We start from the raw sequence: 12867 nt of genomic DNA, 5'->3' as shown, positions 1-12867 counted from the left end.
GTGTCCTTCAGTAAATTGTATAATTTTTGTGTGTCTCTAATGTTTTCATACATCAGATGGGGATGATAGAACTTTTGCTTGCTAAGGTTGTCATAAGGATTAAATGAGGTGATACAAAGTGCTTCTGAGTATGTAATACATGGTAAGAAAGAAAAAGAAAGAAAGTTAAGTCACTCAGTCATGTCCGACTCTTTGTGATCCCTTGGACTGAAGCCTGGGACTGTAGCCCACCAGGCACCTCTATCCATGGGATCCTCCAGGCAAGAATACTGGAGTGGGTTGCCATCACCTTCTGCAAGGAATCTTCCCAACCCAGGGATAGAACCCAGGTCTCCCGCATTGCAGGCAGATTCTTTGCCATCTGAGCCACCAGGGAAGCCCCTAATACAAGGTTAAGATCTTAATAAATATAATACCTTCATAAGTGTTAGCTCTTGTGATGGAGTCAGAGGTGGTTCTTATTCATGTAAAGAGTAGTAGAATACACACGGTTCAATTTCATTCATGAGATGTGGACAGTTCACTTTCTGTGTGCGTGTGTTGGTGGTTTTGTACCTATTTCCATGAAGTCACCTGTCTTCAGCATTTGTCTATTGATGAACTGCTTCAGGTAAATTTTTGGTGCACAAGCGTTGTAAAAAGGGAGAGAATGCTGTCCCATATCCTTTTAGCAAAATGGGATGGTCTGTGTTCTTGTCACAGAGTGTTGCATAAGGAGGTTCTTTGTGTTAAATGACTACTTGTGAAATGACTGGATGACAATATCATATTGACTTGTCTTTAAAAATAGAGTATGCAGCTCCTGATCCTAAATTTCATCTGGGATGTGGTTATTGAAGACTCATAGTCTGTTTCACTTATGTGATCAATTTCTCCATCATTACTAGACTCTAGAGAGTTGCTTTCTATATCTTTGCATTCATCTTTTGACTCATCTGATAATTGTGAAATGCCTTCTTCTGACAGGTTTATGCTTTTTGTCACTCTGGGTGGAAAATAGAATTCCACACAGTGAATTCGCAACTGTGTTTCATGAAAGCTGAGGGAATGACTGCAAAGATGATATCTTTAGACTTCTTGGATGTGCTTTCCTGAAAATGATGCGATACTTCAGTCAGGGTGATGAGGAAGCTGAAGAGCGATGCTGTAGTGATAATTTCTTTTACTGTTGCAATATCTTGGCCAAGCTCCTGTCATTCGCTTGCTTTCTTGCGTATGTGCATGCTGAGTTGCTCAGTCGTGTGTGACACTGCAACCCCATGGACAGGCCCGCAGGCTCCTCTGTCCATGGAATTTTCCAGGCAAGAATACTGGGGTGGGTTGCCATTTCCTTCTCCAGGGGATCGTCCCAACCCAGGGATCGAACGCATGTCTCCTACATTGGCAGGCAGATTAAAAATCATGGGTGGGAATCATTGAGGGATAATGATGAAATAGGTTTTCCAGGTGGCTCACTTGTAAGGAATCCACCTGTCAATGCAGGCGACACAAGTTCAATCTCTGGGTCGGGAAGATCCCCTGGAGAAGGAAATGGCAACCCACTCCAGTATTCTTGCCTGGAAAATCCCATGGACAGAGAAACCTGGCGTGTAGTCCAGGGGGTTGCAAAGAGTCAGACATGACTAAGCGACTGAGTACACACCCACCCACACCTCCCACCTCCCACTCACAGTGGTGAAATGATTCCTGCAATGGTAAAATAGAAAAATGTTTCAAGATGTTGGAAAGTAAAATCACTGACCTCCCATATTGCATCTTAGATTTTTAAAAGGGTGTGGTGAACTCATGAAAGTTGTATGGTAAGATGAGTTTTTGGAAAACCTCCAAGAAAGAATACAAGTCACGAAATAGCAATCCTTTCAAATTGAACTACTTAAAACAGGTACTCGAAACTAACATTGAATCCAGGGGACCCTGATGGTATCCTGGGGTTAATTACATTTCTAATAATCTATCTGGAGGAAATCACCAGAAAGGCAAAGGTGAACATCTGAAGGTACTTATTACTGTGGGGTTTTTTTTTTTTTTTTGCTTTTGTTTTGTTTCTTAAATAGGAGAAGTCATGAATGTGTAAGAGTAAAAGGCTGATTTGGCGCAATATATCAATCTTATATGATGATTTAAAGTTATAGTCTCAGAAACTCTGTAATGATAGAACACATTATGATAGAATATTAGAGTGGAATACAAAGATGTGTGTACAATGTGAGGTCAACTATGTACACTATATACACAGAACAATATCGATAGCAAATACATAGAATGTTTTTTTCTGGATGATGTATGATGGGTGATACTTATTTATCTACATGGTTCTCTATCTTCTAATATCTGTAACTGGCATATATTCTTTTATAAACAAAAACAAATCTTTTTGTGATGTCAAAGCAAATATATTTTTTACAACAGTCTTATTAGGATGTTATGTACCTACCATACAATTCACTCACTTAGTTTCCCATTCAGTGGGTTTTAGTATCATCAAAACAACTGTTCAGTCATCACCACAATCAGCTTTAAAACATTTTCATCACCCCCCAAAGAAACTCTATGCCCATTAGCATTCACTCTGTTTCTCTCCATCCTGACGGTTCTAGGCAACCACTTAATCTAGTTTCTTTCTCAAGGGGTTTGCCTATTCTAGACATTTCATTTAAATCGAATCCTACAATATGCGACTCTTTGTGACTGGCTTCTTTCACTTAGCATCGTGTTCTCAAGGTAAAGCTAATTACCCTTGTGCTTTAATTTACTCATTTTGTTTACGTCATGCTAACCTTTATTTATCATAGGGTATAATGTCTTTTTCCCCCTTTACTTCTAGAACTGGTTCCTTCAATTATGAGCAACTTGTTAAATCCAGATGCCATCTTTTCAAACAATGAGATGAGCCTGTCAGACATTGAAATCTATGGCTTTGATTATGACTACACCTTGGTGTTTTATTCAAAACACCTTCACACACTGATATTCAATGCTGCTCGGGACCTTCTCATCAACGAACACCGGGTAAGAGCACAGGGACTTCCAGTCTTCCTCCCCTCCCCCCGTGGGGATTTGAGTTGACCTGATCTCATGCCCGGCACAGTAGGTGTCACTTAGTAAATTGTTGTTGAATGTATGAGTAGATGTGGTTCCATTCCAAATGACTATCTGGAAAATAGTTTTTTTTTAAAAATACTTTTTTGAGTTATGATTGACATGTAAAAAGCTATATATATTTACATATATATATAAAGCTCATTGGATTTTGGGATAAGTGTATGAAACCACCATCAAGGTCATAAACTATCCATCACTTACCTAAGTTTCCTCCTGCTCCCTTTATTGTTATTGTTGGGTGTATGCATGCATGTGTGTGTGGTAAGAATGCTTAACTAAGATCCACCCATTTAGCAAATTTCAAGTATAAAATACAATACTGTTAGCTATAGGTACTATACTGTATAATAGATCTCCAAAACTTATTTATATTGCCTAACTGAAACTTTGTTAGAAGGTAGTTGTATGTTTAAAAAAATCTTTAGATGTCTCTGATAGAAGACTGTCCCAAGTTACTCATTAGCGGAGATTCAGCCATGGTCATTTGCACTATGCCCTCTCACAGAGCAAATGACATAGGTTCTCCCAAAGTCTGATGAAGGGGCAGCCTGTTAATTTCTGGTTAGAAGGAATTCTTCAAATCATGGGCGGTGTTTTGCCCTCATCACTGAACTGAACTGCATTCTTAGATAAGGAATATTTGAATGTCTTCTGATGCATAGTATTGCTGAGAGCTTGCAGTAAAGCAGGAAGAAAGAAACACTCTAAACTGAACGTGGTTTTCTCTAGTCTAGTTGGAGTACATTTCAGGAACATCTTCAGAGATCGTCTGCACCAGTGCCCTTTGAAAACCCCCCACAGCATTCCAAGAGAGGTGACTGGAGTGCATCACTCCCAGAGGTGTCCTGAACTTGGGGAGATTCTTCCACTGATACCTTCTTTTTCCTTCATTTATCCCTTCACACATTCCTTCATCCTTTACTCAGTGCCTCTTCTGTGCTAAGCTGTCATGGAAGCTGGCAGGATGAAGGTGAGTAGGACACAGGTGCTACGCTTGGAGAACCAGCAGTCTAGTGGAGGTGTCTGTCCTGTGGGCAGGTAAATTATGAAGCCTCTACCTGGTGGAGCCCTACAGACATCTGAACAGAGAGCTAGACCTGTGTGGAGGATGGTTTGAACAATTTTCTCTGCCTGAGGGAATTTCTCTGCAGGAATTCCTCCTGCCTGAGGAAACAACCGAGAAGTTGATATTTCAGTGGAGTCTGGAAGGAGTTATCCACAGAGGTGGGCTGGGGTGAGCAAGGGTGGATCTGAGTAGCCTAGAAACCTAAATCATGAACACGGATGTTTTCTACTTGACTATTTGAGTCACGGGCTGGGTGTTATAATGGACCGTTATGCCTTCCAGGTCTTCTCTTTTCCCAGTTGCATTATTCCTGGTTTTCCCAGCCATTCCCCTTTGGCCTCCTTTCTAGTCTTTTTCATCATTTTGTGTGTGCTCTGGTTTATCCCCCTCAAGTATGAGGCTCCGAACTGAAGCTGTTCCTGCAGGTGGGGTCTGACTAGTGTGGAACAAGGGGTGACCATCAGCTTCCTGGTTCTGGATAGCAGACCTTCAGTAATGTTGTTAAAGGGTCCCTAAGTTTTGGGTCCTTGCCCTTAGATGCAGTGTATTTCCTGATTCCCCTCAGCTTTTGGCTGTCAGTGGATTTAATAAGAAACTCATCTGTCCTTATTCACAATGCAGGAGTGGTGCTTGTCCAAAGTAACATTCCCTTCAGCCACCAAGCTCTCTTTAGTTATGGCCACTTGATCAGAGGTAAACTCATCTAACTACTCTCCACCCAGCTGCATGTCTCCATTTGTTCAAGAGACTCCCTTCTCTTCGGTCTAACCTACGGACCTTTCCCTTGACTTTGAGGATGGCAGCAGAGTAAGAGTGAGGTGGTCCTGCCCTTGCTCTCCTGTCTGCCAGCTTGTCCCACCATCTCGCCACCACCCTGCTGGAGAGCAAGCTGAAGGGGTCTTGCACTGTAGCTGGTGTTTGAATTCCAGGTTGTCTGCAGTGTTTGCTGTGACATTACTTATAAAACTTATTAAGAAAAATAAAAATATCATTGCTGTGATATTACTTATAAAATGGAAGTCATTATGCTAACAGCACCGTCTGTTCATTGTCTGCTTGGTGCCGAAAGCACAGGCTCTGGAGCCTGACTTCTGGATTTTGAATCCTGGCTTTTACCACTTATCCTTTAGGTAATCTTGAGTAACAGACTTAATGCTTGGCCTCAGTATTGTCCTCTGTGAAATGGGCACAGCAGTAGTACTTTCCTCACAATGTTATTGTGATAATTAAAGGAGTTGATTTATGTGAAGTGCCTGGCACATAGAAAACACTCAGTAAAGGTTAGCTATTACTACTGTTATTAGCTGTTACTACTATTATTGCTAATCTGTGTTACAGCCCTGCAGATAGATAGTGTCTCTGTTTTACAGTTGAGCAAACTGAGACTTACGAGTTCAGCTAGTAGTTCAAGGCCACAAGACAAGAAAGAAGGCAGTGCCAGAATTTGAACTTGAAAAAAAATTTTTATTTATTTATTTATTTTTTATTTCTTGGCCAAACCACATGGCCTGTAGAATCTTAGTTCCTCAACCGGAGATCGAATCTGTGCCCCCTGCATTGGAAGGGTGGAGTCTTAACCGCTGGGCCATCAGGGAAGTCCTCGAATTTGAACTTCAATCTGTCTATTTGCACGGCACAGATGCTGTCTTCTGTTCACATTGGCCCTTGTGGAATTAGTAACACCTTTTCTTTCTATCCTATGGGTTTATTGTTCAGATGAAAATGAAATATTCATGAAGATTAAAAATTTATGAAATTTGAGGGCAAAGAGAGATGAAATAAGGGAAAGAAAGGTATACTCATTCTGATTAGTAAAGCTTCTTGATTTAAGATAGTTGAAATTTCATTCCCATTATGTCTGTTTGTTGCTTTGATAAAAGAAGTATGCCCTAACACTAATTATATCAGACATATTAATAGAGGCAATTATGCTTATGCAAATTTTTCTCTAGTTTTGGATCTGAAAATGATTCTTCCACGATGCTGTTGGAAGCACTGAGTTTGGTTCTATTTTTTTTTCTGCCAAAGACTAAAAGTACTTGAGAAGATGAGAGACATCTGCTTTTGAGATGCACAGTAATAGAGCAGCAAGTTTGCAATTTAGCATCTTCCCTAAAAGCAGATGTAAATGTTCCAGCCTCTTCATAATTATCCATTCTCTCTTTTTTTGTTAAATGAGAGTGGGAGTTTTTTTTTAAAAGATTGATTTATTCTTTTGGCTGTGGTGGGTCTTCATTGCTGCATGCGGGCTCTCTCTCACTGCAGTTAGCAGGGGGCTACTCTTTGTTGCAGTGCGCAGGCTTCCCATTGCGGTGACTTCTCTTGTTGTGGAGCACAGACTCTAGGGCGAGGGCTTCCGTAATTGTGGCTCCCAGGTTTAGTGGCTCCATGGCACGTGGGATCTTCCCAAACCAGGGATGACTCTTAGTCTCCTTTCGGGTGCTGCATCGTATGCGAGGAAGTCAATCTCTGCAGCTGTGAGCTCTCTTTTCACTCATTCAGAAGATAGTCAGTTGAAATACGTCCTGCCTCCATCTACTTCTCACCTCCCCCGCTGCCTCCACCCTGGTCCACACCTCCCACCGATGGTGCGGTAGCCTTAGACTAGGTGCCTTGCTTCCATTCTTGCCCCTTGGTCTGTTCTCCATTCGGCAGCAAGAGTGAACCTTTAAGCACTAGTCATCTCACTTTTGGACTCAGAATCTCCTCGAGCCTTCCCATCACACTTGGAGTGACACTGAAGGCCTCCAGTGCTCCTGGACCCCTAGCTTCTTCACCCGCCTCGCCTCCTCCCACCTGCCCTCGCTCCAACCACACCAGCCACTTGGCTACTCCTTGAACTGCCACACACGCTCCTACCTTTGGGCCTCTGCGCTTGCCACTTCCTCTGGTGGAACATCCTGCCTGGCTCTGGGAAGCCTGAAGCCTTGCTCTTTAATTCTTTTTTTCCCCCAGATTTCCAAACCCTTTTAGTGCATTCTTTCTGCAGTACTTACCACTATGAAGCACTGTACAAGTGTTGATTTGTTTTGCCTGCCCACCATAGGATGGAAACTTCTTAGGGGCAGAGATGTTGTCAGTTTTTCTCTTTTTTTTTTTTTGATGTTGTTGTTGTTTTAATTTTTTTGGCCATGCTGCATGGCATGCAGGATCTTAGTTCCCTTACCAGGGATCGAACCCATGCCCCCTGCAGCAGAAGCTCAGAGTCTTAACCACTGGATTGCACGGGAAGTCTTGATGGTGTCAGTTTTGTTCACTACTGCATTCCCAGGCCTTGGCACAAAGTACATGCTCAGTAAACACTTCACATACTCATTGAATTCCACCTGTTAAGAGAGTATCATGAGGCAGGTTGTTTTGTCCTGGCTTCATGTTTTGTGTGGATTTTGGAGAACTTTGTTTCTATACGCTTTTGCCCTCCTCTAATTAGACTCATAATTCAGGTTACTTTAAATATCAAACTGAGACCTCTGAAAAGTGGATATATCATATTTATAGGCATTGGGACCTCAGGAACTCACAGGCAGTGTTGTAATGTGGAGGTTCGCAGCTCTGTCCAGAGCTCCGTGATTGATTATCCAGGAGCGGGGCATGTGGACAGGCTACAGAATTTTAGGAATTATGCAAAGGGAATTCCTGGGTTTCTCTGCAGCATTTTAGTATTAACTTTACTTAAAGCTGTAAAGGACAGTTCTGTAGCATTTTAAGGGGAAACTTTGATCTTTGCCTGCACACACTAGCCTGTCCAGATTGCACTCAGAACGAGAACAAATCCAGGGACTGAAGGAAACCCAGACGAAGCCCAAATCAGAAGATTTTTAATAAAACCCCAAGTAAAGGTCTTTTATTGTTTATAGTTCTTCTGCTGTCAGGGACACCAGTCATTTTCATGACACGTTGGGTGAGTCATGTTTTTCTGGCTGGTGTGCACTTTCTAAGCTATATGAGTCCAGAAAATCTAGCCGTAGGTCATTGGAGAGACATGTCACTTCCTGGCTGATGGGAGCGTCTTTGACTTCCTCGACGAGATGTTACTATTAACGGTGTTCCCAGCTAGAGTTTCCGTGTATGTGTGTCTGTGTGTGAAGTGTATTAGTAAAAATGAAGGACCATACACAGTGTGCAGGATTCTTGGAAACGCCCAGGAGTGGAAATAGCATTGAGTGATTTCTTGGCACACGTGAAGGGTGTTAGATAAATGAGCCCAAATGTGACATTTGACTCAGCGCTTCGTGCAGCTTGGCTGGAATTACTCACTGCGTGTGGGTCAGCTTGGTGATTCCAGGAGGTGTTCTCGCACACGCGTGACCTTGGCTGTGCACGAGGAGATGGCAGTGCAGTCACGCAGAGGGGCTGCTGTGCTGGTTGATGGTTGTCTAGGCCTTTACATAAGCAGAGTCCATCATGATTGGGAGATCGTGGGGACACAGCCTCCCTGAACTCAGGAGTGGATATTCTGGCTGGTAGGTCCACACTCTGAGTGCAGGGGCAGTGGGGAGACCCTGACCCCCCTGCCCCTTCACATCCCTGCTGTGTGGCCTGGGCCAGGTTGTCTCATCTGAAGCCTCTGAGGTCCCTTCTGTCAAATGGGCGTGGTGGGGCCTGCTACCAGTGGGGTCACTGGTATTCTACTTCTGAGATCTGGGGAGAGAAGAAAGTAGTGGATAAAGAAGGGGCTGGGATTTTTGTGTAGTAGGAGGGACAGGTTTATGACTAGGAAATAGCAGGGGAGCCAGGCCACGTGTTCTGAACCAGCATTGGAGCCATAACAGGGAACCATGTGCTGAGAGAGGGTGTCTCTGGCCCCAGGGGGAGGAAGGCGGTACCGATGGCTAAGGGATTCCTGCAGCTGATGTGAGAATAGGTAAGGCCGGGGAGGCTGGGGGGCTGAGGCCTTCCCTGTGTGTGGGCAGATAAAGAGGAGGGCGCTCTGTGGCCTGGAGGCGCTTGGCTTGAAGCAGGAGGCAGCTCCAGTCCATCTCTTCTGACCACAGCTTCCCACCCAGGTGCACCAGCCGCCTCAGCCTCCGAACAAAGGCCAAGTGTGGATGCTATCTTGACCTTGACCTTAGTACATCATCAGCTAAAACCAGTTCCTTTTTTCCTTCTTAGTATCCCGTGGAAATCAGGAAGTATGAGTATGACCCAAACTTTGCAATTCGTGGACTACATTATGACGTGCAGCGGGTAGGTGTAATTTTCACGTTTTTCTAGAGTTTAGCATGTTCAGGAATAAAATGTATTCTTGGTGCTTTTCTTTGCTGAATGCATAAATTGATTTGAAATTATATTCTCTGGGGCTGCAGAACTAAATTATCCAAAACACTTTTGGATGAAGTCTTTCAGGAGACTGTATATTGGAAGAGCATGAATACATTTAGCCTGGGCAATACTACTTATGTCCAAATAGTCATTTTCGATGTTTTGAGGAGGAGCTGGTTGTCATATCTTTTTTTTGCAGACAGGCTATTTCCTTAATGGGCTGCACAATGCTCTTAATTAGCAAGCAAACCTTTAAAAAACATACAGTGTGTTTCTTTGTGTACCACAGCTTAATGTTGATAGGATTCACAATGACACCTGGAACTTTCATTAAATATGCAATTTGTGATGCATTAATTTACCTGTGCATGTGCTTGTGTTTTTGAAGGCGGTCTTGATGAAGATTGATGCTTTTCATTATATCCAGCTGGGAACCGTCTACAGGTAAGAGTAAGAGGAGGTAAATTTAATCCCCTCCTCCTCAAGTAACCAAATTGCTTTAGCTGTCAAGACTCCCTGACTGTTTAGTGTTGGGAGCCTGCAGTGTGTATCTGTAAAGCATTCATTCATTTACCCGCTCCCTCCATCATTCAGGAACATTGATCGGACCACTGCCATGTTAGATGCTAATGGTTTGGCTTGTGAGGATGTCCTCAAGGGACTTGGAGCGTAGGTGGAAAGCCACACAAGTAAACCAGTGAGTGCAGTCCACAGTGACCCAGGCTATAATGGCTCAGGCCATTAGGGGCCACTTTGGAGGACTCTGGGGAGGGCGAGCTCTCCAGAGGCAATGGTGGCCCCCTGAGTGAGGGTCCTGCAGAGGAGGTGGGGAAGGATGGTGGGGGCAGGTCATTCCCACCATGATAGTTGAGTAGTTTGGACATTGTCTCTTTTCCTCCTGTTTATTAAAATTAGTAGAAGTACTGAGCTCAGTGAGAGATCTTCATAACTTTGAAATAAAGGGTTTTGCCTTTTCTAAATCTCAAATTAGGGGATACTGTTGAGGGTTGTGGTTTGTGTGTGTGTATATATAGGTATGTGAAAGTGTTAGTCACTCAGTCGTGTCTGACTGTTTGTGACCCCATGTACTGTAGCCCACCAGGCTCCTCTGTCCATGGGATTCTCCAGGCAAGAATACTGGAGTGGGTAGCCTTTCCCTTCTCCAGGGGATCTTCCCAACCCAGGGATCAAACTCAGGATTCCCACACTGAAGGCAGGTTCTTTACCATATGTGTAAATATTTGGTATTTTCTTTCTGTTCCTAAATAATGTGCTCGTACTTCTGTTTCCTAATTTATTAACTCTGGACATTGTCCCTGCTGTGAGGACTGAGTACTTGGCCCTCCCACACATGCAGCCCCATCTCCAGCCTCATTTTCCTAACCTCGTTAAGATCCCTCTCTGGTTGCGTCACCATCTTGTTTGCATTATGATTCCACGGGTCGTGTTGATTCTTAAGCAGGTAGTGCATTGTTTTCTTTCTTGTTCAGCATTTGGTTTTTCCTAAGTTTAATAATAACCTCAGTTTTTATTTGCTTAGTTTCCTACGTAGCTATCTAGTTTTTTCCCTAAATGTTCCTTCACAGATATCAAGCAGGCATTTTTTTCCCCACAACTCAAATGTTTTACATAATCTCTCTTTTTTTTTTTTGACTACCGCCTCCTGCTCTGATCTGCTCTGATTGCTCATCCAGGGACTTCAATTTGCTACTTTCTCTGTTTTCTGGCTCTCATCTCTTCCTCTTTCTAACTTTACTCCCTCATTTTGCTGGAGCACATCCTGCAGTAGCTTCCTGGTGTCTCGTATGGCTGAGTCTTTCTGGGATCTGTGGTGGTTCATCAGTTCCTCTCTTTGGGGTCTCATTGCAGGCTCTGTTCTCAATGTTGTTAAGTCAGGGGCCTCCTTTCACCAACTGTTTTCCAAAAACATGTTGAAATGTCTTATGTGCTGATGTCTTTGCTCTTATTTCCTTTGACCTTTTGAGCAGTTTATTCTTTTACTGTCATTTTAATGGCGTTTCAAGAGGGAGAAGAGGTGATGGTGATGATGCAAATAATAATAGTAGTAGTAATAATAAATAGCAACTCAACAGTGTTGAGTTTTGCAGTGCAACAGATACTGCTGTAAGGGTTTTGAGTTAACTCATTTGATCCTCAAAATAATCTTATAAGGTAGGTACTGCTGTTGGTCCCAAAGATGTTAATAAGTAACTTGCCCAAGGCCACACGAAAGTAGAATTCAGACCCAGACAGTCTGGCTCCTGACTGTGCTCTTGGCCCACGTGCAGCATTTCTGAATGTCTGAGACTTAACTGGCAGTTTTCAGCAGATCTTTCGAATCTGTCCTTCCATCTCTGTTTCTGCTATCTGCTCTTGGACTCAGATACTTACCCCTTCTCTCCTGGGCTCCTGTGGTTTTTTGCAGCACAGCCCACAGACTGGACATTTTGCTAGACTGATTTACCTAAAGCATTGCCTTCAACAACCCCCTTCTCTCTTCTGAATCCTGGATGGCTCCCCATTGTCTAAGGAATAGAGCCCAGATCTCTTAAATATTCCATCAACCTTCTCTAAACCCTTAGCTTTCTCCTCTTCCATACACAGTTCCTTCGCATCCTTGATTGGTTAAAACTCGTGTTTGCAAGTGGCTGAGACACAACTCAAGCTGGCTTAAACAAAAACCCAGTTTGGACTCACTAATGGTGTAGTCCAGGGACAGATCTTGTTGCAGGTGTAGCTGGCTCCAGAGGCCCAAATGGTTGTTGTCAGTGCTCTTTCTGTCTCTTGATGCTCCTCCTCTCTGGGTTTGCTCACAGCAGGTCCCTCCAAGTGGTGACCCCTGGCAGTACTAGGCTTCCACTCTCAGCTCCAGGTCAAGCGGAGAAAGGGAGTTTTTCTTCCTAACAGTTTCAGCCAGTCTCAGAGGGAGTGGATGCCAGATTTGTGCAAATAGCAGATAAATACCTTTCCTCTGAGTTCTCCTTCTCACTGCTTCACATCTGTTCAGGCTGGCATTCTTCCAGGATGCAGTTTTCCTTCCTCTCTGCTTCTTGAAATCTCACTCATCCTTCTGCATGGCTGACAGGTGGCAAGGCCTTTCCTCACCCTCTCAGCTTGACATGGTCTTTCTCTCCTTTCTTCTGGGCCACACCATCCTGTAGGTCCTAATTACCTTGTTCCTTCTTCTCCAGATAAATTGTCCGTTATGTTAGGGATATGGACTGGGCTAGGTAGGAGGAGCCACTGAGGCATTTAAGGGGGAAGGAGTGCTCAGGTTGAGGTCCTGGGAAGGTCGCTGGGGTCTCAGTGCTGAGAGGGGGTGTGGCAGCTGAGGCAGCAGGGGTGTGTGTGTGGCTCTGGAGTCACACTTCCTCAGTGTGAACCCCAGCCCCGCCGCTCACCTGTGTGTGACCCTGAGCCAGTTCTTGACCGTCTGT

General features: G+C 43.8%; 1 protein-coding gene across 7 annotated transcripts in view; it reads left to right on the top strand.

Moving 5' to 3' along the window:
- The window catches only part of NT5DC3 (5'-nucleotidase domain containing 3), a 104220-nt gene that overhangs the window by 19890 nt on the left and 71463 nt on the right, over positions 1–12867 (top strand). For all 7 annotated transcript variants that reach the window (XR_014083482.1, XR_014083481.1, XR_014083480.1 and 4 more), the window contains exons 2-4: positions 2825–3009; positions 9281–9355; positions 9819–9874. Coding sequence is in view for 1 of the 7 variants with exons in the window: in XM_081595581.1 (XP_081451707.1) it covers positions 2825–3009; positions 9281–9355; positions 9819–9874 (316 nt within the window). In the remaining 6 variants the exon portion in view is untranslated. The remainder of the gene's footprint in view (positions 1–2824; positions 3010–9280; positions 9356–9818; positions 9875–12867) is intronic.

This window comes from Giraffa tippelskirchi, chromosome 4 (assembly GCF_054371585.1).
Source record: "Giraffa tippelskirchi isolate mGirTip1 chromosome 4, T2T-mGirTip1v1.2.pri, whole genome shotgun sequence".
Lineage (NCBI taxonomy): Eukaryota > Metazoa > Chordata > Mammalia > Artiodactyla > Giraffidae > Giraffa > Giraffa tippelskirchi.
Note: the sequence above shows the minus strand (reverse complement) of the source record. Positions and strands in the feature narration are given on the sequence as shown.